This window comes from Aotus nancymaae, unplaced genomic scaffold (assembly GCF_030222135.1).
Source record: "Aotus nancymaae isolate 86718 unplaced genomic scaffold, 86718_ANA_hifiasm-v0.15.2.pri h1tg000014l, whole genome shotgun sequence".
Lineage (NCBI taxonomy): Eukaryota > Metazoa > Chordata > Mammalia > Primates > Aotidae > Aotus > Aotus nancymaae.
The window spans coordinates 38,343,398-38,369,758 of NW_026988425.1; the positions used below are offsets into that span (position 1 = coordinate 38,343,398).

Sequence of the window (26,361 nt, forward strand, 5' to 3'; positions counted from 1 at the left end):
TTAAATAAAGCAAACAAGTTAATTCCTCAGTTGCACTAGCCACAATCTAAAGGCTCAATAGTGAAATGTGGCCAATGGTTATGGCACTGGGCAGTGCAGATGCACGCAACTTCTCCTTCATCACTGAAATATCTCTTGGCCAGTGTAGGAAACAGCAAGCAGCCAAGCACTGCTGGAGTGTAAGTTTTAAGGGGGCCATAGCAAGAGCCAAGCCTGGGGATAGAAGTTGTGGCCAAAGAATGGAGGACTCACATGTGATATCATGAAGTTCTGACTTTATCCAGTAGGCCAGATGTCAGCAAATATTTTCTGTAAGGGGCCTGATAGGAACTATTTTTTGGCTCCTGAGACCACATGATCTTTGCCAAAATGATGGAACTCTGCTCTTGTAGTATGAGGGCAGCCATAGACAGTATGTAAATGTGTGAGCATGGCTATGTTACAATAACACATTCTTTGTAAAAACTGACAATGAGCTGGATTTGTCCAAGGCCATAGTTTGCTGACTCCTGCACTTGGCCTTTAGAAGTTATATGGAGGGTTGAAGCTGGAAATTAGATGTGTGTTTAGAAAGACCATTCTAGTAGCAGAGAGATGGACTTAAGGGGTGAAAGATGCAAAACTGTAATAGTCCAGTCAAAGAGGACAGGAGCCTGAATTCTGAAAAAAAAGCCTGTTGAACACGGTCAGAGAGAAAATGATGTGTATGTGTAAGCTGGATATCAGGGCACTGGTGGAAATGGAGAAATATAAAATAACTCAGAAGGTGGGGGATGCACTCAGCAAGTTACAGAATACAAGAGGAGGAACAGATCTGGGGAAAGACGATGACTTCATCAAGTGAGCCATCAGCAAAGAGTTAGTAGCTGATATGGTTTGGCTCTGTGTCCCCACCCAAATCTCATCTCAAATTGTAATCCCCATAATCCCCATGTGTTGAGGGAGGGACCTGGTGGGAGATGACTGGATCATGGGAGTGGTTTCCGCCATGCTGTTCTCGTAATAGTGAGTGAGTTCTCACAAGATCTGATGGGCTCTTCTCGTTTTGCTCTCTCTCTCTCTCTCTCTCTCTTGCCTGCTGCCATGTAAGACATGCCTGCTTCCCCTTTTACCACGATTGTAACTTTCCTGAGGCCTCTCTAGCCATGTGGAACTGTGAGTCAATTAAACCTTTTCTTTATAGATTACTCACTCTTGGGCAGTTCTTTATAGCAGCATGAGAATGGACTAATACAGGAGCTAAAGTCTTGTGAAAGGCAGAGAATGCTGATGCTGAGGGAGGGCAGGCAGAGTGAGAGAGGGGCAAACATGAGAGAGAGGCCTTGTGTGTTACCAAAATAGAAAGTGTGATTCAAAGCGTACTGAGAAGGACTTGTTAGAGACAGAGGAAGGAGAATCAGGGAAGAATGGTATTGCAGAAATCAAGGGAAGACTATCAAATGCCATCAACATGTTTAAAAAGATTCCACTAGGTTTAATGATTAGGAAGCATTTTGGGAACGTTATCTAGAATAGATTTTGTCAAACAAAATAAAACAAAAATATCACCACCAAAGTGTCTGGAAATCTCCTTTTTTGAGTAGTATTAAGTGGAGCAATAGTAGGACTTTTCATGTTCTTGGTTCTTTTTCTTCTTTTGGTGTTAAGTGGCAGGATTACTTGAAAGCAGAGAGACAATTAGGGTCCTTTGAATCTCACCTTGAAAATTACATGGTCCCGCAATTACACTATCCTGGTATGGAAGTGCAGGAGAGATCTTATCACCTCTGGAGTGATCTCTGGAAACTTCTGGGGTGAGTTTCATGCTATGAGTGCTGGGAAGTGGCTAGAAAACCTTTCAAAATGATATGATATTCTGATTTCAGGATAAGGAAAAACAAAATGGAGGACTTCTTAAGCTGATATTTTATGCAATAACCGTCATTGATACATACAAATGTTTTATCCTGAAGTCACCTTAATAAAAAAAAACAAATATTAACATCTTTAAAATGGAATCATGTCATTTTTTTAGTGTTTTATTTTGCAATTTAATGGTCAAAAGTTTCATAATCACCTCAATGAAAGCATTTCAAATGATGATTTATAGCAAGCTTTGAGGATGACTATATTAGGAGAATATTTTACATGTCTTGTGGGTGAATATATCTCACTCAAAACTTGGGTGATTTGTTGTTTCAAGTTTTACATTTTAAAACATAGGAAAACTGAAAATAGAGGCTTGTAATCTGCAACAGTGTTTCTTGAGAGAGTAAGAACTAGTATTTAATCCTGAAGGAACTAATTTAGAGCATGAAATTGTGAGAATGACACATTTCCCAACACTTTGTAAGTTAATATAAATACCCTATAAATCACACTAGGGGAAAAGTTAAATTGAATAACAATAACAGTAACAACAAAAATACAATAAGAAGTCCTTCATTCCCAGAGACGAGTGAGCTCATTCAGTCAGAGGGGAATAGTTTTAACTGGAAATGTATTTACCGTGGGATTGCTTTATTCTCTGTATGGGCTGCTCTCTACTCCCTGGCCAGATCCTGCCCTGACCTTAAGGCCATCCTGAGAATAGGTAGTGCTACTTGAGTAGCTGGAAAAAATCTCCAAAGAGCAAAGTGTGAAAAGTAAGGTGCACCCTATACAGAGCAATGCTAAGAAAGAAAGCTAGACCCTGTATACCAGTCCTTTTTTTTTGATACTGAGAAAAATACAATTAGAATCAAAGCTATGATTTAAGAACTAAATAAAATTGCTATAAGGTTTACTTATTTATACATGGATAAGGACGTCAATAAATATTGTGAAAATAGAAGCAGTGAGGGAAGGAATGAGGACAACTAGTTCTGTTGGATATTATAATATAAAGTAGTAATTTAAAAGGTATGATAATGGTACAAAAATAAAATATAGATAGCTCAAAGAGAGCCAATATGTAATAATTTAAAGGTAGCAAAAACAGAGAATGTGTTGCAATAATTAAAGGATTATGAAGTATATAACAACATGTGATAACATTTATGAAACTTAAGTGAAAAAATAGGATGATAATTATATAAAATGCATATACTTGTAGATAAAGACTAGTCACATAATATAAGAAAAATAGCTACAGCTGTGGATTATTTTTTGAAATTTCCTTTAATATATTTTTGATCACACACACACAGTCTGCTGTGCAAGGAAGTGAAATTAATTGGTATAAATTCATCCCAATTCTTTTTATGAAGGTCAAAACATATGTCTTAAGAGAAGGGCTCACAGTATCATTAGCACAGTTAACTAATGATCTGGTACCAACCTAGTAACACACACATAGAGAGAGACATGCAGACTCACACTAAGTTTATGAAGCAGCAAGTTCCCTTTGTATTCTACCTCTAGACTAGGTTGGGGCCATTTCTTTTTACCCCAGAGAACTAGCAGAGTGGCATAGTTTAAGCATAGGTTCTGGGGCCAGACTGTTTAGGATTGGATCTTTCTGGCTGCTAATCACTTAACCTCTCTCCCTGCTGGTTCTCAGATTCATGAAAGGGACTAAAAGTAGTATATCATCCAGGGTTGCTGCAAGAATTCAGTGATTTGATATTTTAAAAATACAACAGTGTCTGGCATAGGGGAATCACTTAGTAAAATGTTAGCAATTGTTATTGATGCTATATATCTTATTTTTTAAAATACAAAGTTTTAAAAGTGATTTGAACCTTGATATAGCTCAGGACAATGCTATGCCTACAGGAGGAAGATAGAAACAATCATTTTTTCTATTCCTGAAGAAAAGTACACTTTTTACTGCCCAGATTATCTAGTCTATTAATCTAATTCTTTGAGATTCACTGAGACGACATTGTAGTGGTAATAAACACTTCCAAAAAATGAGGAAACCATGTTTAAAATTTACAGTGCAAGAAAGTGAACTGATGGAAACTCCCTGAAGTAGATATATTAAAGATAACTCTCAAATTTAAGTGAGTACTTTTTTTCACATTTTAAAGACTCAAAGCCTAGTTTTATTCCCATGAAATAAAAATGTCTATAAACACTGCCAAAACCCATCTGGGGAGCCCAGAACCTCCCCTGCTCTTTAGAGACTGAACCTATGGCTCATCATGAACACTTGGGAAATGACAATAACAAAACCTTTTTTTTTTTTAAAGAATTTTTAAAGTTCAGGGGTTCATGTACAGGATTGTTACATAGGTAAGTGTGTGTCCTAAGGGTTTGTTGAACAGATTATTTCATCACCCAGGTGTTAAGCCTAGTACCCAATATTTTTCCTGATCTCCTTCCTCCTTCCATCCTTCACCCTCTGATACGCCCCAGTGTGTGTTTTTTACCTCTATGAGTCCATGTGTCCTCATCATTTAGTTTGACTTATAAATGAGAACATGTAGTATTTGGTTTTCTGTTCCTGTGTTAATTTGCTAAGGATAGCTGCCTCCAGCTCCATCCATGTCCCATCCATGAACAAGGACATGATCTCATTCTTTTTTAAGGTTGCATAGTATTCTATGGTGTATATGTACCACATTTTCTTTATCCAGCCTTCCATAGATGAACATTTAGGCTGATTACATGTCTTTCCTATTGTGAATAGTGCTGCAAAGAACACACACATGCAAGTATCTTTATAATAGAACAATTTATATTCTTTTGGATCTATACTCAGTAATGGGATTGCTGGGTTGAATGGTAGTTCTGTCTTTAGGTCTTTGAGTAATTCTCATACTGTCTTCTACGATGGTTGAAGTAATTTACGCTCCCACCAACAGTGTATAAGAGTTCTTTTTTCTCCACAACCTAGCTAGCATCTGGTTTTTGTTTATTTTTTATTTTTTGCCTTTTTAATAATAGCCATTCTGACTGGTGTGAGATGGGATCTCACTGCGGTTTTGGACAATGACAAAATCCAAGCAAAAACAGCATAAGCTGAGGCTGGCTTATATTTTTGAAATAAGAATTCTATTTTCAATTACGATCTCAGTGTTTCTCTAAATTAACATAAATTGATTGGCATGAATATCCTCATTTCTATTTAGAAGGAAATTTTTGTTTTAAACTGTGTAGTTACTTATTAAATTAGAAGCATGGTTTTGCCTTAATCAGAACAGGTTTTCGTAAGATTATGAGCCTGGTGAAAAACATATTGGCAACTCAAGGTATGCAAAATAGCATGGTGGAATGCAAAATAATTGGGAAGGAAACACATCTGAAAACTAAAGGTGCTTGATGAGAATTTCAAGGCATTGACAAGAGAAATGCTGAAGACAGAGCATTTCAAATCAAGAGAGATTAGAGCAGGAGAGATGGCAAAGTGGAAGTTTTCATGAGAAAAAGAAAGATGGAACCAAGCATTAAAGGAAGCACCAGACCTGGTCTAGCAGAGGGGAAGTGAAGAAGTAGCAAAAGCACAGCTGTAAAAGGCAGAAATAGAAAGGCCTTATACTTTGTGTAGGGATATGTCTAGAAAAATATTTATTGAAGTGTTAATAGTGGTTTTCTTTAGATGGTGAGATTTTTACCTTTTCTATATTTTCCTATATTTTAGGAAAAATTTATCATCACATGCATCTTATTTTTACAAAAGGGGAAAATGATGAAGCTATTTACATTAAGGGGGAAAAGGTTTATTGTGGATTATCTCATTTGGTAGATAAATGGAGGTATAAACACATAGGTTAAGAATATAGAAAATGGAGTTCCATATTTCCCAGCTGTACTTGCCCAGTCTATGTGACATTTAAACTTTCCCCTCCACACTTTTTTATAAAAAAATGTAAGCATATGCACAAGTTGAAATTGAAGTTGGAAGTTAACACTAACATACTGCCACCTACATTCTCTAATGGTTAGCATTTTTCATGCTTGCTTTGTCACATCTGTCCATTTACCTGTTTACCTGTTTTTTGTTGTCGTTTTTTGGATGAGTTTCAAAGTTGCAGACATCAGTACTGTAAGGTTTGTTCTTGGGTTCTTGCCAAGTTTAAAAGGAAGAAACTGAGGCCAACACAAGAAGATCCAATGTGAAGGAATTTATTCAGGCTCCCGGGCAAGGTTCTGTGGTCCAACAGAAGGGGCCGGAGAAGTCACACGGACTCCTCTCAGACGTGGGGTTTTATAGGGAATGGAATAGCTCGATTGGTTGTGGGAGAGCAGGACTACTATTGGGTAAGGTTACAAGCCTTTGTTTGCATACAGGACTTGGCTGCTATTGGTTAGAATTACTTGGCTGCTATTGGCTAGAAAGACTCGGCTACTATTGGCTAGAAAGACTCGGCTGCCATTGGCTAGAAAGACTTGGCTGCTATTGGCTAGAATCACAAGACCTTGCTTGCATAATAGGTTCTTTAAGGGAAAGCCAGGCTGTGCGAGAAGGGGAAAAGGGAACATCCTGAGCATGTCCAAGCTTTCGGAAAAAAGGTGGCCGGGGGGATGTGCGTCCGAGCTGCTGGCGAGGCAGCCGACCTTACAAGTACCTTTTTCGATAACAAATTTTAACCACCCTTAAATTCCTTCCATACACACACACTCAAGACTCGTCCAGAACCTCCAGTCAGGCTATCATTCATTTAAATGTGGCCCCGTTTTCCACACCTAGATACCACTTCCCATCCAAATGTGTCCAAAATCAACTGCCTATCCAGAAGACAAATTTTATGAAACCTTATCCTGACTCTTTCTATATACCCAGAACTGTATACTTTGAAGCCAAAGGGAAACCATCTGATCTGCATCACCAACTCCAACGTTTTCAGGAACAAAGCAGGTAACATAAAAAGTGGGCTTGTAGAAGATAAATCCAGTGGGTCTGATAATAGAGACCAACCCAGCCTCAGTGTGGAGGATGCAACAAGAAGGTAAGAGCTACTCAGAGAACTTGAGAAAACAATTTACTGTCCAGGTAAGGCTTTCACACTCAACAAGCTAGCTCCAAGGAGCCTTGAATTTTATCAGTATCTCTCCTTTGTTTCCACTGAGGATCTGGGCACTTAAAGGCACAAATTGACTAGAACGGTTAACGTAGTAAGTTCACTGTTAAATAGAATCTAATTACAAGTATTTATGGGGGCAGTGTTTATACCCATTCAGTTAAATACAGATCTTAGCAATGGAAAAGGTAATACACATATTACAAATACAAAACTGTGGTGTGTTTCTAGTTAGTGCAAGTTACCTTCCCAAGAAGGCATTTTTTCCTCACCCCCTAGATTGACTACCTGTCTGCAATGAACCTAAAGGAGAAACCAGTATTCACAGTGATCAAAAGGGAGACCTCACATCATTTCCCAGGAATGTGCTGGCAGCCCCCTGGCCTTTTTGCGTGTGTGTGTGTGTAACTTACAAATTAAAAAGACAGACTTACCATGTAGAAGAGTAGAATAGTGAGAAGAATATTGAAGAGGCAAAGAGTATAGAACATTACATATGATTTTTCATGCGGAATTAGAATTAGCCATCAAGACACGGTTATCCTGGCTGTTTCACGGGAATTCCCTGCCTCTCTCCTTGCCCTGCTTATCAAATTAGCTCAGGGTGACTAAGGTTTACATCAGAGCATGGAAACCATCTTCAGTAGGCATGCTTGGTAGCTACAAGTGGACTTTGCTTAGAAATCAGAAGCAACAACCGTTTCACCCTCACAGTCTTTCTTGTTTGTTTGCTTGATGATTAAGACATAGTTCGGAAATTCCCTGTCTTTCCCTCCCCTGCGTCCTAGGTTATGGATTTGGGTAGTGTTTAGTGCAACCCTGTTGCATTGGGTGGCTATGTTCTGCTATTGAAAAAAGTCCACCCAGCCAGAAATGCTGTCTCATGTAGTTGTGGGTACATGTGATAAAATTAATTTCTCTTGGATGAATGTCCTCTTGTGATAAAGTGAATGTAACCACTTTTACTTCAAAGTTGCAATGAATAAAAGTGCTGGTAGTTCTTTTGGATTATGTTCATACCTTGAAAAATCACACATTTTCATGTAAGTTGAGCCTCCCAAATAACTATGGAAGTATTTTCACTAGATTTCACCCAAAGTATTTCATCTAAATATTTGTTATAGATCAGATTCAGCAGACGTTAATTTCATCTCTACATCTTTTCATCTCTGCCAGAACTTGGATAAGGGCTGAATTAATTGTTGACTTACCAGTTTCTGTAGTTCAAATCAGAATATAGAATATTCTAAACTCTGCTTTAAAATTCCATTAGCTGGTTTTAAAAGGGACATAGTAAAATTCTAAAAATTTTTATGAGAAAAGTTAATTTTTATCCATGTTTTCAAAGAGCAGATAACTTTTTTGGGGGAAAAGTGAGACTTATAAAGCAAAAGGTCCTAATATGAAAAAAAGAGAGAAATACCTTTTAAATACTTTTATAAAAGTCTCTCTTCCCAAGACACTGATTTTGACTTAGGTTTGTTTTGAAGAATTTTTTTTTGCATGTAGAACTTACAAAATCTTTTAGAACTATTTTGCCCTGTGACAGGCATTATACTGAAGATATTCACACATAAGCCCATGCAACCCTTAAAATAAACTTAATAAGTTGATATAGTGACTCATCCCTTTTTACATATGGAGAAATTGAGGCACAGAGAAGGTAAATTATAATCAGAGGAACTGAAATAGAAATCCAGGAAGTCCAGCTCCAGAAGAGATGGTTTTAAACTTTGTTCGCCAGAAGTTTACTGATTTTCACTTAGAATTCCAAAACACTGGCATAAGTGATGATCAGAATGGACTAAACAGTAAATGAATAACTAAAGCAGATTTTGACTGGATATTTGAATCATTTGGAGAGTTTTTTTTTTTAAAAAAAGCTACCTGAGCCACCAGGCCTGCTGAATCAAAATCTCTGGGGTTGGCACTCAAACAACTGCATACTTTAAAATTCAACAGGTAGTTAAAATGGACAGCCAGGTTAGGGACCACTGATCCAAAGAGTCTTTAGGTATGTCTGAGTTTGGGAGATCTCAAACTTGAGCATGTACCAGAATCACCGGGAGGGCTTTGTTAATACACAGGTGGCTGGCCCCACCTCCAGAATTTCTTATTTAGCAGGTATTGGGTACAGCCCGAGAATTTCTATTAAGTTCCCATGTGATGTTGATGTGCTGGTTTAAGAGCACACTTTGAGAACCACCATCTTAATAGATTGAGGTAGGGGTGCAATGTGGCGATGGAGACCTGGAAGTGCTAGATTAATTCCCCAGTGTCTCATCAACCCTGATGCTGAACCATTTCCCCTCCTTTGTTGATTTGTTCAATAGCATTTATCAAGGATGAAGGGGGAAAACAGAAATGAAAGATATGAAGCTAGCCAGGCACGGTGGCTCACACCTGTAATCCCAGCACTTTGGGAGGCCAAGGTGGGCGGATCACCAGAGGTCAGGAGTTTGAGACTAGCCTGGACAACATGGTGAAACCTCATCCCTACTAAAAACACAAAAATTATCCAGGTGTGGTGGTGCACATCTACATCTGTGATCCCAGCTATTTGGGAGGCTGAGGCAGGAGAATTGCTTGAATCGGGGAGGCGGAGGTTGTAGTGAGCTGAGATCATGCCATTGTACTTCAGCCTGGGCAATAGAGCAAGACTCTGTCTCAAAAAAAAAAAAAAAAAAAAAAAAAAAAAAGATATGAAGCTAAAGGGAAGTGTAGGAAAGAAAAGGAAAGGAGAGGATTCAACTTCTAGTCAGTAAATGAAAGCCTGTGGCTCTCTCACTGACCTGGCACATGTCAGTCATAGACTAAATATAATGTGAAAAAAATTTAAAGATAGCAACATTTAAAAGGAAGATAAATCTTTCTATTTTATTAAGAACAGAAGCACAGGGCAATGAATGAAACTGGAAGACTGACGTAACGAAAAGGTGTAGAAAGCTTTGTTAATTTAGCTCTTACAGCGTAGGTTCACTCTCTGAAACCAAGGGCAGGAAGAGACATGCTTTTCCCTCCTCAGCAACATGAAAGGGGACTAAATGGTATGTTGCTGAGATTGTGTTGGTATAAACCAGTGATTCTCAACTGGAGGGTTGGGGATTTGTCCCCCCTCATACCACCATGGGCCGTTCTATAACATCTGAAAATGCTTTGAGTTCTCACATGGAAGGGTGCAGAGGTGCTACTGCTATCTAGTTGGTAGAGACCAGAGATGCTGTGAAACATCTAACAATGCACAGAGGAGCTGAAGTCCAGCTGTATCTAGTTGGTAGAGACCAGAGTTGCTGCTAATCATTCTCCAATGCACAAAAATGCAGGAAACCCAGCTCCAGAACAAGAAACTCTGGACTAAGTACAGCTCAGCGCCAGGAGCTAGGCCAGGAGACCAACTGACTTAGTAATGAGTATGTGAAATGTCCAGAATTACTGTGGGCCTGAATCATCCAGATGTTGGTATAGATCTGGCTCTGGGCCGGAGGTCTCAGGAAGAAGCAGTACAGATAAGTACAGCATGAGAGAATGTGGAGTGAAGGCAGGTAGAAAGCAAACTAACCAACCCATCAACACAACCTCCTCGAAATTTGTCTACAACATGAAATTCCATAACACAGGAAGAAAACTATTAATAAGAAATAGAACTCAACAAAATCAACCATAAAATATAGGGTTATATCAATTAAATTAAAACAATAGAACAATCTGAAAAGGACTTTAAGAATTTAGGATCCATCAAGAAATAAGAAATATGATATCCAGAACAGAATATAAGAGTATTTAAAACAAACGCAGGCACGTATTAGGCAGGAATGTGAGGGATAAGAGAAACAATTCCAAAAACTGGAAGTACAAACTTTACCATTAAAACAAAAACTCAAGAAATAGGATAAAACCTGCACTGGACACAGATAGGGTGAGCAACTTTCCTGGTCTGTCTGGTACTGAAAGGTTTCTAGGGATGTTAGTGCTAAAACCAGGAGAGTGCTAGACACACTGGAACAATTGGTGACCCTCAACGCAGATAAAAAAACATTAGTGAATGGGATGATGAAGTTGATAAACTGATTTAAGATTCATCAAAGAGAGACCCAGAGAAAAAAGTTTGAAAGAGCAATTAAAATCATGGAGGATGGGCAATCGGAGACTAATAGGAACTTCAGGAAAAAAAGCATAGAGAGGAGGAAATTAGAGTAATGGTTTTTGAAAAGATAAGAATTTTAAAGAATTGAAGAAAGTCATTAGGCTTTAGATCAGAGTTTGGCAACCATAGCTTGTTGGGTAAATCCAGCCTGACATCCATTTTTATAAAGAAAGTTTTATTGGAGCACAGCCACACCCATTTGTGCATGCAGTGTCTATGGCTGCTTTCATGTTACCATAGCAGAGCTCAGTTGACTGTGACGGAGAGCATAGGCCCTGCAAAGCCTAAAACATTTACTACTGGGCTCTTTAGAGAAAATGTTTGTAGCCTCCTGTTTTAAACTGATACTATGAGTACCAAGCAGGATAAGTAAAATAAATTCACATCTCTATGAAGCATAGAAAAGCCTCAGAACATAAAGAGCTTTAAGGGGATAACAATTTCAAATACAAGGAATGACAATTAGATTTGAAAGCACACTTCCACTGGCAACAAAAGAAGTCAGAAGACAATCAGGTAAGTCTGTAAAGTGCTGAGGAAAAGTAACTATAAATTTAGAATATTTATAGTCAGCTCAACTATCTTTTAAGAGTGATGTCAAAATGAAGTTCTGTCATTCAAAGACCTATACCTTGTACATGGTAGTATATAATATTCCTATTCTTCCAAATTGATGATGTTCTTTGCCATGACCCTGGATGCATGAGGATTATACATCCTTATAATTCTGCCCTTTTAACTGAGATATGTCCATGTGACTTACTTTGGCCAATTAAGTGTACGTGACAGTGATGTTCGTCTCCTCCAAGCAGAAGGTTTAAGAATCAGAAATAGGCCGGGTGCGGTGGCTCACGCCTGTAATCCCAGCACTTTGGGAGGCCGAGGCGGGTGGATCACGAGGTCAAGAGACCGAGACCATCCTGGTCAACATGGCGAAACCCCGTCTCTACTTAAAATACAAAAAATTAGCTGGGCATGGTGGTGAACGCCTGTAATCCCAGCTACTCAGGAGGCTGAGGCAGGAGAATTGCCTGAACCCAGGAGGCGGAGGTTGCGATGAGCTGAGATCGCACCATTGCACTCCAGCCTAGGTAACAAGAGCGAAACTCTGTCTCAAAAAAAAAAAAAAAAAAAAAGAATCAGAAATGGGGTTGAAGGATTATATTCAATGGGCAATTACCCTGTATTAAGATCCTGGTTGTGTCTGGGTAATAATAGTAGACATATTGAATAATCTTAGAAATTGTTAAGACAGCAAACACATGAACAGAAAACCAAACACTGCATGTTCTCATTCATGAGTGGGAGTTGAACAATGAGAACACATGGACACAAGGAGGGGAGCAACACATACCAGGGCCTATTGGGGTGTGGGGGTGCAAGGTGAGGGAACTTAGAGGACAGGTCAATGGTGCAGCACACCACCACGGCACATGTATACCTATGTAACAAACCTGCACGTTCTGCACATGTATCCCCGAACTTAAAGTAAAATTAAAAAAAGAAAAAAAAAGAATGTAAGTAGATTAAGACAAGAAAAAAAAAAAAAGAAATTGTTTGCAGGCAAGAGTTATGTGTACCTGTGCAAGAAGATATATGAATCCAGAGCAAAAAAGCCAAATTAAGAAACAATGAGGCCAGGTGCAGTGGCTCAGGCCTGTAATCCAAGCACTTTGGGAGGCAAAGGCAGTTGGATCACTTGAGGTCAGGAGATCGAGACCAGCCTGACCAACGTGATAAAACCCTGTCTCTACTAAAAATACAAAAATTAGCCAAGTGTGGCGGCAGGTGCCTATAATTCCAGCTACTAGGGAGGCTGAGGCAGGAGAATCACTTGAACCTGGAGGCAGAGGTTGCAGTGAGCAGAGATTGTGCTACTGCACTCCAGCCTAGGTAACGGGGCAAGACTCTGTCTCAAAAAAAAAAAAGAAAGAAAGAAAGAAAGAAACGATAAACACGGAATTTTATGAACTGTATTGATCAATGTAACAGAGCTGGAAGCCTAGAAGCAGAGTCCCACAAAGATGGGTAATGAACATGTGGCAGAGGAGGCATTAGAAAGTAATTAAGGGGCCATCACGGTGGCTTACACCTGTAATCCCAACACTTCAGGAGGCCAAGGTGGGTAGATCACGAGGTCAGGAGTTCGTGACCAGCCTGCCCAACATGGTGAAACCCTGTCTCTACTAAAAATACAAAAATTAGCCAGGCATGGTAGCGCATGCCTGTAGTCCCAGCTGCTCAGCAGGCTGAGGCAGGAGAATCGCTTGAACCTGGGAGGCGGGGGTTGCAGTGAGCCAAGATCACACCACTGCACTCTAGCCTGACAACAGAGAGAGACTCTGTCTCAAAAAAAAAAAAAAAGAAAAAAGAAAAAGAAAAAGAAAAAGAAAAAAAAGTGATTGGGGAGATGACAAGCTAACACAAACAATACTGCAGCCACTGGTTATCCATATCAGCTGATATCAGATGCCTGCCTTGCATCACAAATATAAATGATATCCTGATGATTAAAAACCTAAACAAGAAAACAGAGCCTTTAAAAATACTTCGAGGAAAAATTAGAAAAATGACTTCAATATTTAAGGGGTAGGGATTCATTTCAATGCTTGTAATTGACACAGGATTAATGCCTAGAATATATAAGGAATTCCTCCGAATTAACCTGAAAAAAAAATCCATAAAAAATGGAGAAAGCACATGAGAGATAATTTACAGAAGAGTTTACTGGAATGGCCAATAAACTTATAAAATGTGTTCCATCTTAGTTATAATCAGACAAATTTAAATTAAAACAATCATGAAGTACAGTTTTACATGTAACAAATTGTCAAAACTCTCAGTAAATATGACAATGTCAAGTTTTAGGGATAATGTAGAGAAATGACAACTTTTGTACAAGGCTGGTGGGAGGGAAATCATTACAATAACCTTAAAGATCAAGCTGCTAATGTTAGATAAACTTGAAAGTTCTCATACCCTCTATGCAAAAGAATGTTCATCTACCCGTGTTTGAAATTGAAAATAATGGCAACAAATCAAATATTGGAGAATAGATGAATAAATTGCAATAGAATTACAAAGCAATTCAATAGATTGAACTGCATGTGTCCAAAGGGATATTCTTGAAAAACCCCAACGTAGAGTGAAAGGAGGCAAATTGCAGAAATCTTAAAAAAAATCTGGGCAAAACGATACTATACGTTTAAGGATCTTATTCCTTTATTTTATACACACAGATAAAGTAAAAGCATAATATCATGGCTGGGAAGGCTATTCCGAAACGCACTTTTAAAATAGTTGTTTCTCTGCTGTGGGAAGGAGGGACATGGAACTGGAAAGGGGCAGAAAGGGACTTCAACGTTCTCTTTTTTAGTTTTAATATAGATGCCAGAACAGTAATATGCATTAATCATAGGTGATGGGTATGTGAGCATTTGTTATGCGTTTCATAATATTTTAAAAAGGGAAGGACATGAGAGAAAAGAAAGGGCGATGGAATGCAGTCCTAGAATTGGGGAAGTGACACTGAAGTTGCCAAATCAAGAGCTGGAGCCCCATGCATACCCACTTCAAGAGCAAGAGTGCCACAAGTTTAGTGTATTCTAACACATGCTCTAAGAAGTGGCTCACATCTCCTCCTAGATGCACTGATGTGTTATATGAGTGTAAGATATCAGCTAGAATTTGGGCCTCTTATCCTTGGCTCAAAACTCACTTGTCATAGCACAGGATTTGTTTTTTCTTCTTTTTATGCAATGGGATAGATCTTGCTGCAGAAGGTAGGTATCCTCTTTTTCAGAAGGGGATGATATGAATAGGCCAGAGATGGTGACAGGGGAATGTGTGAAGTGATATTAGCCTATTATTCAGGACAATGATTGGCCTCCACAGTTTACCTAAGAAAAAAAAAAATCACCTCTTTAATTGAAGGAAGAAGGTTGGAACCCCAGCCCTCACAGGGAACCTTCTAGCTCGGTTTCCAGATTCTCAGATTTCCCTGTTACACCAGTTCTCAATTGGGGCTCCCATCGCAGCCCGGCAGATTATTTATTTTCACATCTTAGGACCTGTTCCCTTCAGAAACTCTGTACTTACTCTCTAACTTGGCTGTAATCAAATTTGGGGCCATAATTTTGAGGGAGAAGAGGAACAAAGCCAATATTTAAGGCCCAAGCCAGGATCAAGGCTATCTGAAGAGGATGCATGTCACTTCAGAAGTAGCCGTACCCTCAAAATATGAAGCAGGTAATGGCACCCATTCCTCAGCTCAGGTGTCTCCGCTGGCTGCCGTGGTGAGCAGTACTATCAAATTCCAGGTCTGAATGGTTGTGTCCCTCTAAAATTCATTTGTCAAAATCCTATCCTCCAAGCTGATGGTATGAGAAGGTGAGGCCTTTTGCGAGGTGCTTAGGAAATAAGGACAGAGCCCTCACTCTATGCCTTCTTTCATTCTACATTGGCATGTTTTTGAGACATAGCCCTTTGGACACATGCAGTTCAATTCTACATTTGATTTGTTGCCATATTTTCAGTTTCAAACAGTGGTAGATGAACATTCTTTTGCATAGAGCTGCCACCCACACTTAATGCATATGGGATAATAATAATCCTTATAGAAGAAGCCAGAGGAGCTTGTTTGTCCCTTCTGGTATGTGAGGACACAGCAAGAACCCAGCAGTCTGCAATTTGCAAGAGGGCCCTCACCAGACTATGACCAAACTGGCATTCTGATCTTGGACTCTGCAGCCCCCCAAACTGTAAAAAATAAATTTCTGTTGTTTATGAGATACCCAGTATAAAGCATTTTGCTATGGCAGCCCAGATGGACTAAGGTAGCTTCAAGACCCAGCCTTCATGTAGCCGCTGCCTGTTCCATAAAACCATCTCTTGTCACTCTTTCCTTCTCTTGCTTGTTCTCCAGCCATCCTGGTCTTTTTGCAGCTCTAAGTTTTCTCCTGCCTCATCTCTTGCATCTGCCACTTCTTCACCTGGAAATGCTCTCTACCCTCACTTGATCCATGCCCAGCTCATTCTCACTTTTTGGTGTAGCAATGCTCAGCCCTCATTGAGCCCCACTTCAAGTTTCAGTTTCACTGGTTTCGAGGCCTGAGAATAGGGATGTTTTATAAGCTGCTGCAGTGATTCCCATGTGCAGCCAGAGTAGAGAGCTACTGCTTCAGCCCGAACATCCCCTCACCAGAGACCAGACACCTCTCTCAAGAGGATGCCTCCCCTCCATTTTCTATCTCAGCTCTTCATTTGCCTCCTTCAGAGCTCAGTGCAAGACATTTTATTTATTTGTTCACTTTGTGTTTTCGATCTATCACTTCCAGGGAAAAGTGATTCTCCAAGCATGGGCCCTGAATCGGCAGCATAAGCCTGGCCTGAGAACTTATTAGAAATGCACATTTCTGGCCAGTGCAGTGGCTCTCGCCTGTAATCCCAGTACTTTGGGAGGCCAAGGTGGGTGAGTCACCTGAGGTCAGGAGTTCAAGACCAGCCTGGCCAACATGGTGAAACCCCGTCTCTACTAAAAATACAAAAATTTAGCTGGGTGTGGTGGCGGGTGCCTGTAATCCCAGCTACTCATGAGGCCAAGGCAGGAGAATCATTTGAACCCGGAGGCAGAGGTTGCAATGAGCCAAGATTGCACCATTGAACTCCAGCTAGGGCAACAAGGGCAAAACTCTGTCTCAGAAAAAAAAAAAAAAAAAAAAAGAAAGAAAAGAAAAAGAAAAAAAGAGAAAAGAAATACACATTTTCAAGCCCCATCCCTGACCCTCCACGAGATTCTCATGTTTGCTAAACTTTGAGAACCACTACCCTAAGTGTAAGCTGTGGGTAGCAGCCTGGACCCCGTATATTGTTCATCCTCCATTCCCATGACTAGCAGAGTGCAGACTTGAAGAAGGGGCTCAAAAAACCTTTGTTGAATGAATGAGTGACAGCACAATTTGACTATATTCCTGTCAGGAGCTCCCATGTAGCTTGAAAACTAGATGAAAGGAGCAAAGCAAACCAAAAACCCCAAACTCAATTTTTACTTTATTTTTTCTGACCTTCTAATGTTTATGCATAAAATACAAAAAAAAAATGGTACATGAATAGAACAACTATTTCTCCATTTCTTCAATTTAGAATGTATTGAAACATACTTGTCAAGTGAGCAAGTATCATTCTATCGTTTTCATTTTAGGACTGTAAAGTGAGCTGATCTAAGGCTATAGATTAACTCAATTTCCACAGGGTCAGATAAAATAGAAGTCTATTGCCTCTTCTCCCACTTCTAAAATCTAGAATCACACTTTGAATAAGGACATAGGGGAATACTTAAGTCAACTCTGTACTTTTACTGAGCCTCTTGAAAGAGGGCTGAAGAGATTGGGTCAAGATTCCACAAGGAGAAATGGGGAGGTAGAGCTGGAACACAGCACCCCTTGCTAGGTTGGAAGATGAGCCCAGTGTCGTGTGTCTAATGCCCATCAATCTTAATATCTGATGCGTTTATCCTCATAAAACACCAAGTGCCTTTGTGCTTCATTCTCACACATTTTCGCAGTTCCCTTACCAATAAGTTAAAGGAAAGGGCAATAAAAGGTGAATTTCCTGATAACCACTTGGTCTGCTTTTGGATTGCTCCCTTCCTGGACAGTTCAGGAAGTGGGGGAGGTGGGGAGTGGTCACAGTGGTGACACAGCAGATGAGCTTGGGTGGGGAAGGGAGTTACGTAGTCACTAAACCCCTCTTTCTGGATCCTGGGATGAAGAACCACGAAGCCAGGCACTCTTTCAGTCTCCCATCCCAGTGGCCTCTGCAACATTTTAATAAAGTGAGCATTCTGAAAGTAGGAAAACTCGCAGTGACCACAGCAGAAGCAGCCATGCCAGCTGACCCTCAAGCCTACCAGACATGGCCACCAGCCTGAGGATAGGCCCGGACACCCCTAAAGGCCAGCCCTGGGCTTTTCTTTGACTACCAGCTTGTCTTCCTAGGAATCTACTTTTTCTGAGATGTAACAAAATGTAGATGAGCTCAGGCTCTGAGAGCAGATAGAACTGTGCTCAAACTCCAGGCCCAATATTCAGTAGCTGTGTGACTGTGAGAAAATTACTAACTCTCTTCAAGACTCCGTTTACTCAGCTGGAAAATAGGGAGAAGAGGAATAACCATTTGCAGGGATTGTTAGAGGAATTTAATGAGATAGTGTATGTCAGGGCTTAGCAATCTGAACTGCCAGTATCACTCCCCTCCTGCATTCACTAGGAGTTTCTATGCCTCCTTTGGAAACTATTTATTTGAGGCTGGAATACAGGAAGCCAACATCAATCCAATGTCTGGCATGAGTCTGTAGTGTAACATGTGCTTTAAAATTGCAATCGTACTCTCCACAACAATCCTGTGGGATAGCTATCATCATCATCATCATCATTGTCATCATCATCACCATCATTGGATGAGAAAACAAACCCAAGCTTAAGTGACTTACGGAAAACAACTAGTAAGCAAAACCAATCAAGAAGAAGCCAGGGATATAGCCCGTTGACTGTATCAGATCTCTTTCAAGGAGAAAAAACAGAGTGTTTTCCTTTCTTGAATATGCTACATGGCTTTCTGCCACCTGTTGTAGAATGACAGCAGCAATGTGAGGGAGAGAGAAATTAAGGGGAAGTACTTAATTTTGAAGTATAACCTTTTCACGCTACAAAGATAGGCATGTATATACCATAACTGCACTGGAAAATTCACTTACTGTGCCATTGTAAAGTGAGAAACTTAAAGTGTGCTGCTTAACAACAGGGTAACTTGTGGTAGAAGTTTTAAATACGTGTAGGTTTTCACCTAGCTTCTTTGCTAATAGTTCTGTCAATGCAAAATAATCAGACAAAGTGTGTAAAAAATGCTTGTGACGGTCTTGTCTATATTACCATAAGGAAATAAAAAGAGACAACAGAAGTTTCCAATTCTATGGGACTGATTAAAACAAATTCTGGACTGCTACACAGTTATTAAAAATAATTTATCATTAAAAATGACATTGTAACTCAGATATTATTAAAGATATTTTAAATAAAACGTGAGGAAATGGTTCATAAAGTATGATAACACTTATAAAATTACATTTATAAAATGCGTATTTAAAATGATGACATTCTGGAAGAATCTGTATTAACCTAGTGATTTGTCCTTCAGTTGATAGAATTATAGAATATGCTTATTGTTTAATTTCTGCATATTTATCTTTCTTTTTTTTTTTGAAAAACAGTGTTGCCCAGGTTAGCGTGCTGTGACATGATTATTGATCACTGATGCCTTGAACTTCTGAACTCAAATAATCCTCCTGCCTCAGCTTTCCTAGTAGGTGGGACCACAGGCATGCACCACCAGGCCTGGCTGATTTATTTATTTACTTATTTATTTAATTTTTTATAGGGATGACATCTTGCTTTGTTGCCCAGGCTGGTCTCTAACTCCTCAAGTAATCCTCCCACTTTGGCCTCCCAAAGAACTAGGGTTACAGGCATGAGCCACCACACCTGTCCATTATTTATATATCTAAGAAGTCTTTTTGAGAAATGTGTCTTTCTTTCCTTCTTTCTTGCTTTCTTTTCTTTCTTTCTTTCTTTCTTTCTTTCTTTCTTTCTTTCTTTCTTTCTTTCTTTCTTTCTTTCTTTCTTTCTTTCTTTCTTTCTCCTTCCTTCCTTCCTTCCTTCCTTCCTTCCTTCCTTCCTTCCTTCCTTCCTTCCTTCCTTCCTTCCTTTTATTTAGACAAAGTTTCACTCATCATCCAGGCAGGAGTACAGTGGTACAATCTCAGCTTGCTGCAACCTCCATCTCCTGGGTTCAAGTGATTCTCCTGCCTCATCCTCCCAAGTAGCTGAAATTACAAGCACGAGCCACCACCCCCAGCTAATTTTGTACTTTTAGTAGAGACGGGGTTTCACCATCTTAGTCAGGCAGGTTTCAAACTCCTGACCTCATGTGATCCACCCTTCTTGGCCTCCCAAAGTGCTGGGATTACACGTGTGAGCCACCGCGCCTGGCCGTGTTACTTTTATAATAAGAAAATCGTAATCTTTAAAAAAATCATCACTCATATATTATACCAAATACATGCTCTCCAGTTAAACTTCCTTTTTTCTTGCTATTATCTTGTGTCACCTAAGAAAATCCAAATAGCACTTTATAAACCACAGTGCCCTTGTTTAAGGTCAAGCTGTTTTCTAAGAATTCTGTACCTAAAGACCCAGTTTGGAAACGTAGAGGGATTTCTAAGTCCCGCTCCCACCTGGGCCCGGACTGCCTTCTGCAGGTGTTGCCGCAGACAGGGTCATGTCCTAAAATTTCCTCCACCACTGCGCACTCCCGTTCTCAAGACTCTGTGATTCTCACCTCATCTCTCTTCCTTCTTCCTCTCTCCCCCATGACAAGATTATGCTCTCTCACCTCTACTCTTTCCCTATCATAACTCAAGGTGCTTTCAGACAATACACGGTCACATCAACATACATCATTGAATGACTCTTTTGTTCTCCCTGTTCCAATGTCTGCAATGCATTCCAGCCTCCAATTGTGCCAGCATTGGAGTCATCATCTCAACTTCTGTCTTCTCACTGGGGACTGACAAAAGGAAGGTATTCTCTTCATAATAAGAGAAGGGATAACAAATTTCCAGTCTTCTGGGGATCAGGGAATAGGGGACAAAGATAGAAAATTGGCTGTCTTCTAGACCACATATATTTTGGGAGCCCACCCACCCCCCTTTTTTTTGTAAGGAAATAATGGAAAATTGTGAAGCAGTATATTACTGCTATAGTTTAGCTATGTTATAGGCTAAAGTAGTACTGGGAACCCACTCACCGTTTTAAGTATGCTCCAAAAAATGACTTCTTATTAACTTTGGGTATACAATCTGTCCCTAAGGTTTAGACTATTTGGGCTTTGTTTGCTTCTCCTAATTAAAATTTTAAAAATGTATTTTCAAACAGAAGAGGTTCTTTTGTAAAATCCACCGTGTTATCAAAATGGCAATCACCATCATTAACGTTTCCCGACCTTCACCACTGGAGTCCTTTCCTGGGAGTCAAAGAGCTCATAACAGGAAGCTTGACTATACTACTGGGGCTGGCATCCAGCTATCATAAGAGGCAAAGACAAAGAATGCACATTTTCTTTCTGTAAGACAGTGCTCTTCCTCTATTCTGAAGGCTAGAATCAAAAAAAGGAACTCCAGAAGCCACGTCTCTCAATTGGCATGAAAAAGACTCAGCAGCTTCCTCAGCCCAAGGAACAATGAGTAGCTGAGCAAAATCCCGAAGGCTCATAGGACCTAGCTGTGAAGCACCCTTAACCCTGTCTGTTCTATGCAGAGAGGAGTAGCACATTTGCCAGGAGACTAGGGAGAGTAATAAAATCTATTACTTACCATTTTGATTGAAAAGAGTTGATGTATCGGACACACGATGACCCCGAAGATGGTGTGGCTTGGATAGTGAATGTGCAAGTTAGCTATGCAGAGTGTACTTCCTTTTCTGAGCTGTGTGGTCTATCCAGCTTTCACACATTGATATGTGAGGCTATATTTGCATGTTATCTCAACCCTCAGAGCATTTGTATAGCCAGCCAGGTTTATCATGTTATTATTTTTCAATAATACAGAAACAGGTATAGGTGTAGCTCCCAAGTCTGAAAAATTGATATGAAATTTTTAGAAGTGCCTAGATATTAAATTTTGTTATACATTATTGATCTGTTTTTCATAACCTCTGTATTTTTGAATAAATATGTGTATATATGTGTGTGCATGTCTGTCTCTCCATCTCTCTATCTATGAAGGACTCACACCAAAATTAATAGAGTTTGACTTGAGTGGATATATTATTACAAATAATTCCTTTTTTGCACTTTTTGGAGTTTTTCAAGTTTTCTATCTTGGGTATATAGCACTTGTGTAAAAACATAACTATAATCATTATTAAAAAGAACAAAAGTATCATGATAATTTTAATGAACAACTCCGATTGTATTTAAATTCATATTACCAGTATTTAAATGATGGAAACACTCATAAGCTTATCATAGAATATCATTCATTTCCATAAAAAAAAGTACAGCTCAATCTAGGTTCATCTGCTAATTTTGGGGTTAACATTTGTTAGCATCAGACATTAAGGGCAAGGGATTTGATCTCAATTAGTCAGACTTTCGAATCATCCATGTACCTCTCTAAACACATTCTGATATATAGCCTTCTACTAAAGTAGTTCAAGGGTGGAAGGTCATCTTTGTTTTCCATGGCAAAGGAAAGGCAGGATTCCTTTTTTGGTGGTTGCAAACTTCTAGATCTTGTTTTAAGTATTACAGTGCTTATTTACTGTAAGGTCACCAAATTTCTATACTTGATGCTGATCAAACACTAATTACTTCCTACATCCATACAAAATCCCTTTTCAAAAAAGATGTCACCTGTTATTTATTCCTTAAAATAAAAATGTTTTCAAAATTAAGATATAATCAGAAATGCAGATTCATATGACAGGCAAAAGCCAGGGCAGAGGTTGAGTTCCAGAGGTAGAAACTGATATTGTCCTGAAAACTTTACATATTATAAAGAGGGGTTTGAGGCATGGTCAGAATCTGGGTGGATGGTCAGGAATCTGAAATTGCACAGTATCTTACACATAATAAATGCTTAATGAATAAATAGAGGAGGAAGATCAAAGCAAGACTGATGTATGGGAGCCAGGCATCTTTTTTGGTAGAACACATTTTCTAGAATGCTTTGAAATGGAAACATTTTTACCTTCACTGGAAAGCCTCTAGTCTACTGTCTGTTGGAATAGAGACCATCACAGTGCAGATGCAGCTTAGGGTAAAGAGAACCACTCTAAAGCAATGGTTCTCAACCTGGCTGCACATTAAAATCACCTGGGATGTTTTAAATAGTCTCAGCTCCCAGGCCTTACCCCAGGTTATTATATGAAAATCTCTGGGACTGAAACCCAGGCACTGGTGTATTTCAAAGTGCCCCAGGTGATTCTAATGTACGTGCAAGTTTGAGAGCCTTTGCCTAAAAGAAGGAGCAGGTGACTCATACTAGCAAGATAGTGAACAGATCCCCAGGCCAGTCTTATGGGTAGAAATAATACTGACACTCTGACACTGTTTACCACTAAGTTAATCAACATATTTTCCCTATGTGCTGCATAAGAATTGCTTAATCTTTGTCATTCTATGATTTGCCCTCTATGCCAGTAAGTTGGACACAAATTACATGATAAACAGGAATCCAGCAATTATTCAGTTAACGGTGTAATTTATTAGGTAAGTCTCTGGTTAAGAGAATTTTTAATTTCAATTCATCCATCTGAATTCCGTTTCAATTTGGGCTTATTTCCAAATGCAGATTAAGGTAATTTTTAGTTGTTATTGAAATAAATATAGTGGTCTTTCAAACACACATATATAAGAAAAGTATTATTTTCAATTCCACTCTCATGGGGTTGCTTATTGCTTTTGCCATAAGAAAAAAAGAGTTGAAGCTCCCAACTATAACTTGTAGTCCACAAGTATATTTTCATATTTAGTTTTTAAAACATAATCATGTTACTTTAAAAACATATGTCAAACATCACATATGTGAGCATATCTCCTGTGAAGCCAAACCTCAGTATGTAAGTTCCTGAGCAGGAAGATGAAACAGGAAATGCAACAAAGATGACAGACAGCATAGTGATACCATCTAAAAATGGTAAACCTATGTTTTCGCAGTGTGGGCACTGCAATTATTCCTGCTAGTAGAAGGGAGAAGTAACTTAGACAATGCAAAAGTGATTATAATTCTTTACATACTTGGGTATATACTCTCTTTTCATAAGTTTTTATTCTGAAAACCAGTTTTTGTTCAGGCAATGGTGGCATCAATGAGTCTGCCCCTTCAGTAACTCACTGAAGGCAGTGGCTAGGTGGAGACTGTGAGGTCTAGAAGCACAGGGTAGCTAGGGAAAACCAACTTTATTTTTTAAAGTCAGCTTGGAAGTAGATAAAGGAGAGAGCACTAATAAAATCTGAGTAATACTAATGATTATTACTGAAAAGCATTGTCAGTGTTCTATCTATTAGGCTTTTTTTTTTTTTTTTTTTTGAGATGGAGTCTTGCTCTGTCCCCCAGGCTGGAGTGCAGTGGTGCCATCTCAGCTCACGGCAACCTCTGCCTCCTGGGTTCAAGCACTTCTCTTGCCTCAGCCTCCCGAGTAGCTGAGACTATAGGCATGTGCCACCACACTTGGCTAATTTTTGTATTTTTAGTAGAGACAGGGTTTCATCATCTTGGCCAGGCTGGTCTTAAAATCCTGACCTCGTGATCCACCTGCCTTGGCCTCCCAAGGTGCTGGAAATACAGGTATTAGGCCTTAGAGGAAGCATGGTTAATTGTTAGCATAGAAGGTTAGAAATAGTTATAAACTCCTCTGATACATTTTAATTTTTATAACCTAAATGTCTAACATTTTAGAGAAGAAACAAATAGTCATCTACTCTATGTGCCCAACAGTAATGTGCCTGGCTAAGACCCCTGAGATAGAACAGAGTGATGTTGAATCTCACCTTTTACAAGAAGGCTTCTCTGCTGCCAGCTCACTGATGTCCCCCTTTTCCTGGAAGCCTGCAGGCCACACTACAAAACCAAGCTCTTAGTATGTTTGCCTTTTATGGTTCTCTAATTGTATTGTGTGTGTTAGGTTTGGCTCTCCAACTAGATTGGAAACTGCTCCAATGAGAATTAATTTTCATACTTCTTTTGCTCACTCTAAGATCTTAGGTCAGCTATTTTTAAACACTTTTTTTTTGTCTCATGAGTTCCTTTCAGAATGTGATAAAAGCAATGTACATTTTATACACCAGTTTTGCATGTGTACAACCTTCCTTGAAACCCATCATTTATGGGAAGCTATAAGAGAGCCTTTGGCTGAAATATTGCCAAACACTAAGAGATGGTCATTACAGTGCTGCTTTTTGATCATGAAATTAAAGCAAACTCACAAGTAGATTCATAAAAATTCAAGGAAATTCAGTCTCCCTGTTTGGCTAGATATGAAATAGCCAATGGGAAGTAGCAGGAAAAAGCAGAATAAGAACACGCATGCTCAAGGAGGCTATGCAGGAGGAAGTGGGCACTTCCTTGATTTGGGTTATTTCTCTTTCACTTTTTGTTTGAAAAACAAAGTGAACTTTTCACTCCTGTACTTTCTACTTTTAATGAAAGAGGGTCTTAACTCTTTCAGAACATCAGTGCTCTGAAAGAAATAGCTTATTAATCAACTTACTTTTGGCTAAAAGGAGAGTTTCCACCACATTCTAATGGAATGAGAAAATTGTATTGAAACTCAAGAAAAGAAGGGAGCATTTGTCTTTACAATTTAAACCCAATTCCAGGTGAATGTTTACTACTCTAAAAATAATCTGCTAAAATAGGGCAATGAAAAATTTAATCTAGACTTCACGTAAGGAGTTTTTATCAAACCAATTAACTTGGAGAGCAAAGAGACAAAGAATAACACTTAAAGAAAAATTCTAGGTAATATATTACCTTGCTTTTTGTTTTTTGTAATTTTGTCCATTTTTTGTATCATACCCTCTCTTTGGGTTTTTGGGGGATGCATGAGCTCTGTGGGTCTGTTGGGTTCTGCTGTTTTCTTCTCATACTTCTCACCTCTTTTGTCCTTGCATATGTTTCACAGAAGCAGAATCTAAGTCATAATCTTTTTGCTTCAATGGGTCTCAAAGACAAGATTTAACTGACACACACTCTCATGGGGTTGCTTATTGCTTTTGCCGTTTTGTTAATGATAATTTGCTCTTTAATGAATAAAATTAAAGTCCCACATGAAAAGTGGATCTATTTTTCATTTTCCTCCTTTTATTCTTTTTTCTTTCTTTTGTTAATTCTTTTTTTCTTTCTCTCCTTCTTTCTTTCCTTCCTTTCCCTCCTTCCCTTCTTTTCTTCCCTCCCTCTCTCTTTCTCTTTTCTTTCTTTCATTCATTCTTTCTCTCTCTCTTTATGAGCTATTTGCTGCTCTTAGCATGATGGTAGGTAATGGGCATGAAGTAGAGGTGGAAGAACAAAGGCTAGGGGCCAAATATCTGTCACAAGACAGATATTTGACTGTCCTGTGAATTATGTGTGTGTATGTAAAAATTGTTTTATTAAGGAAAAATACAGAGCTAGCCTTTGATCAGCTCTCGTGAGAATTGACTCATCTATCACAAGGACAGCATGGGGGAAATGCCCCT

The 26,361-nt window shown here is 39.2% G+C and overlaps 1 protein-coding gene across 2 annotated transcripts in view; it reads right to left on the reverse strand.

Annotated features, from left to right (window-relative positions):
• FYB1 (FYN binding protein 1) overlaps positions 1 to 21,601 on the reverse strand; it is a 157,925-nt gene extending 136,324 nt beyond the window's left edge. The window contains exon 1 of one of the 2 annotated variants that reach the window (XM_012460041.3): positions 21,497 to 21,601. In XM_012460041.3, the coding sequence (XP_012315464.2) occupies positions 21,497 to 21,499 (3 nt within the window). In that variant the 5' untranslated portion in view covers positions 21,500 to 21,601. The remainder of the gene's footprint in view (positions 1 to 21,496) is intronic. The other variant, XM_012460045.3, reaches the window with a different exon arrangement.
• Positions 21,602 to 26,361: the final 4,760 nt, after the last annotated feature.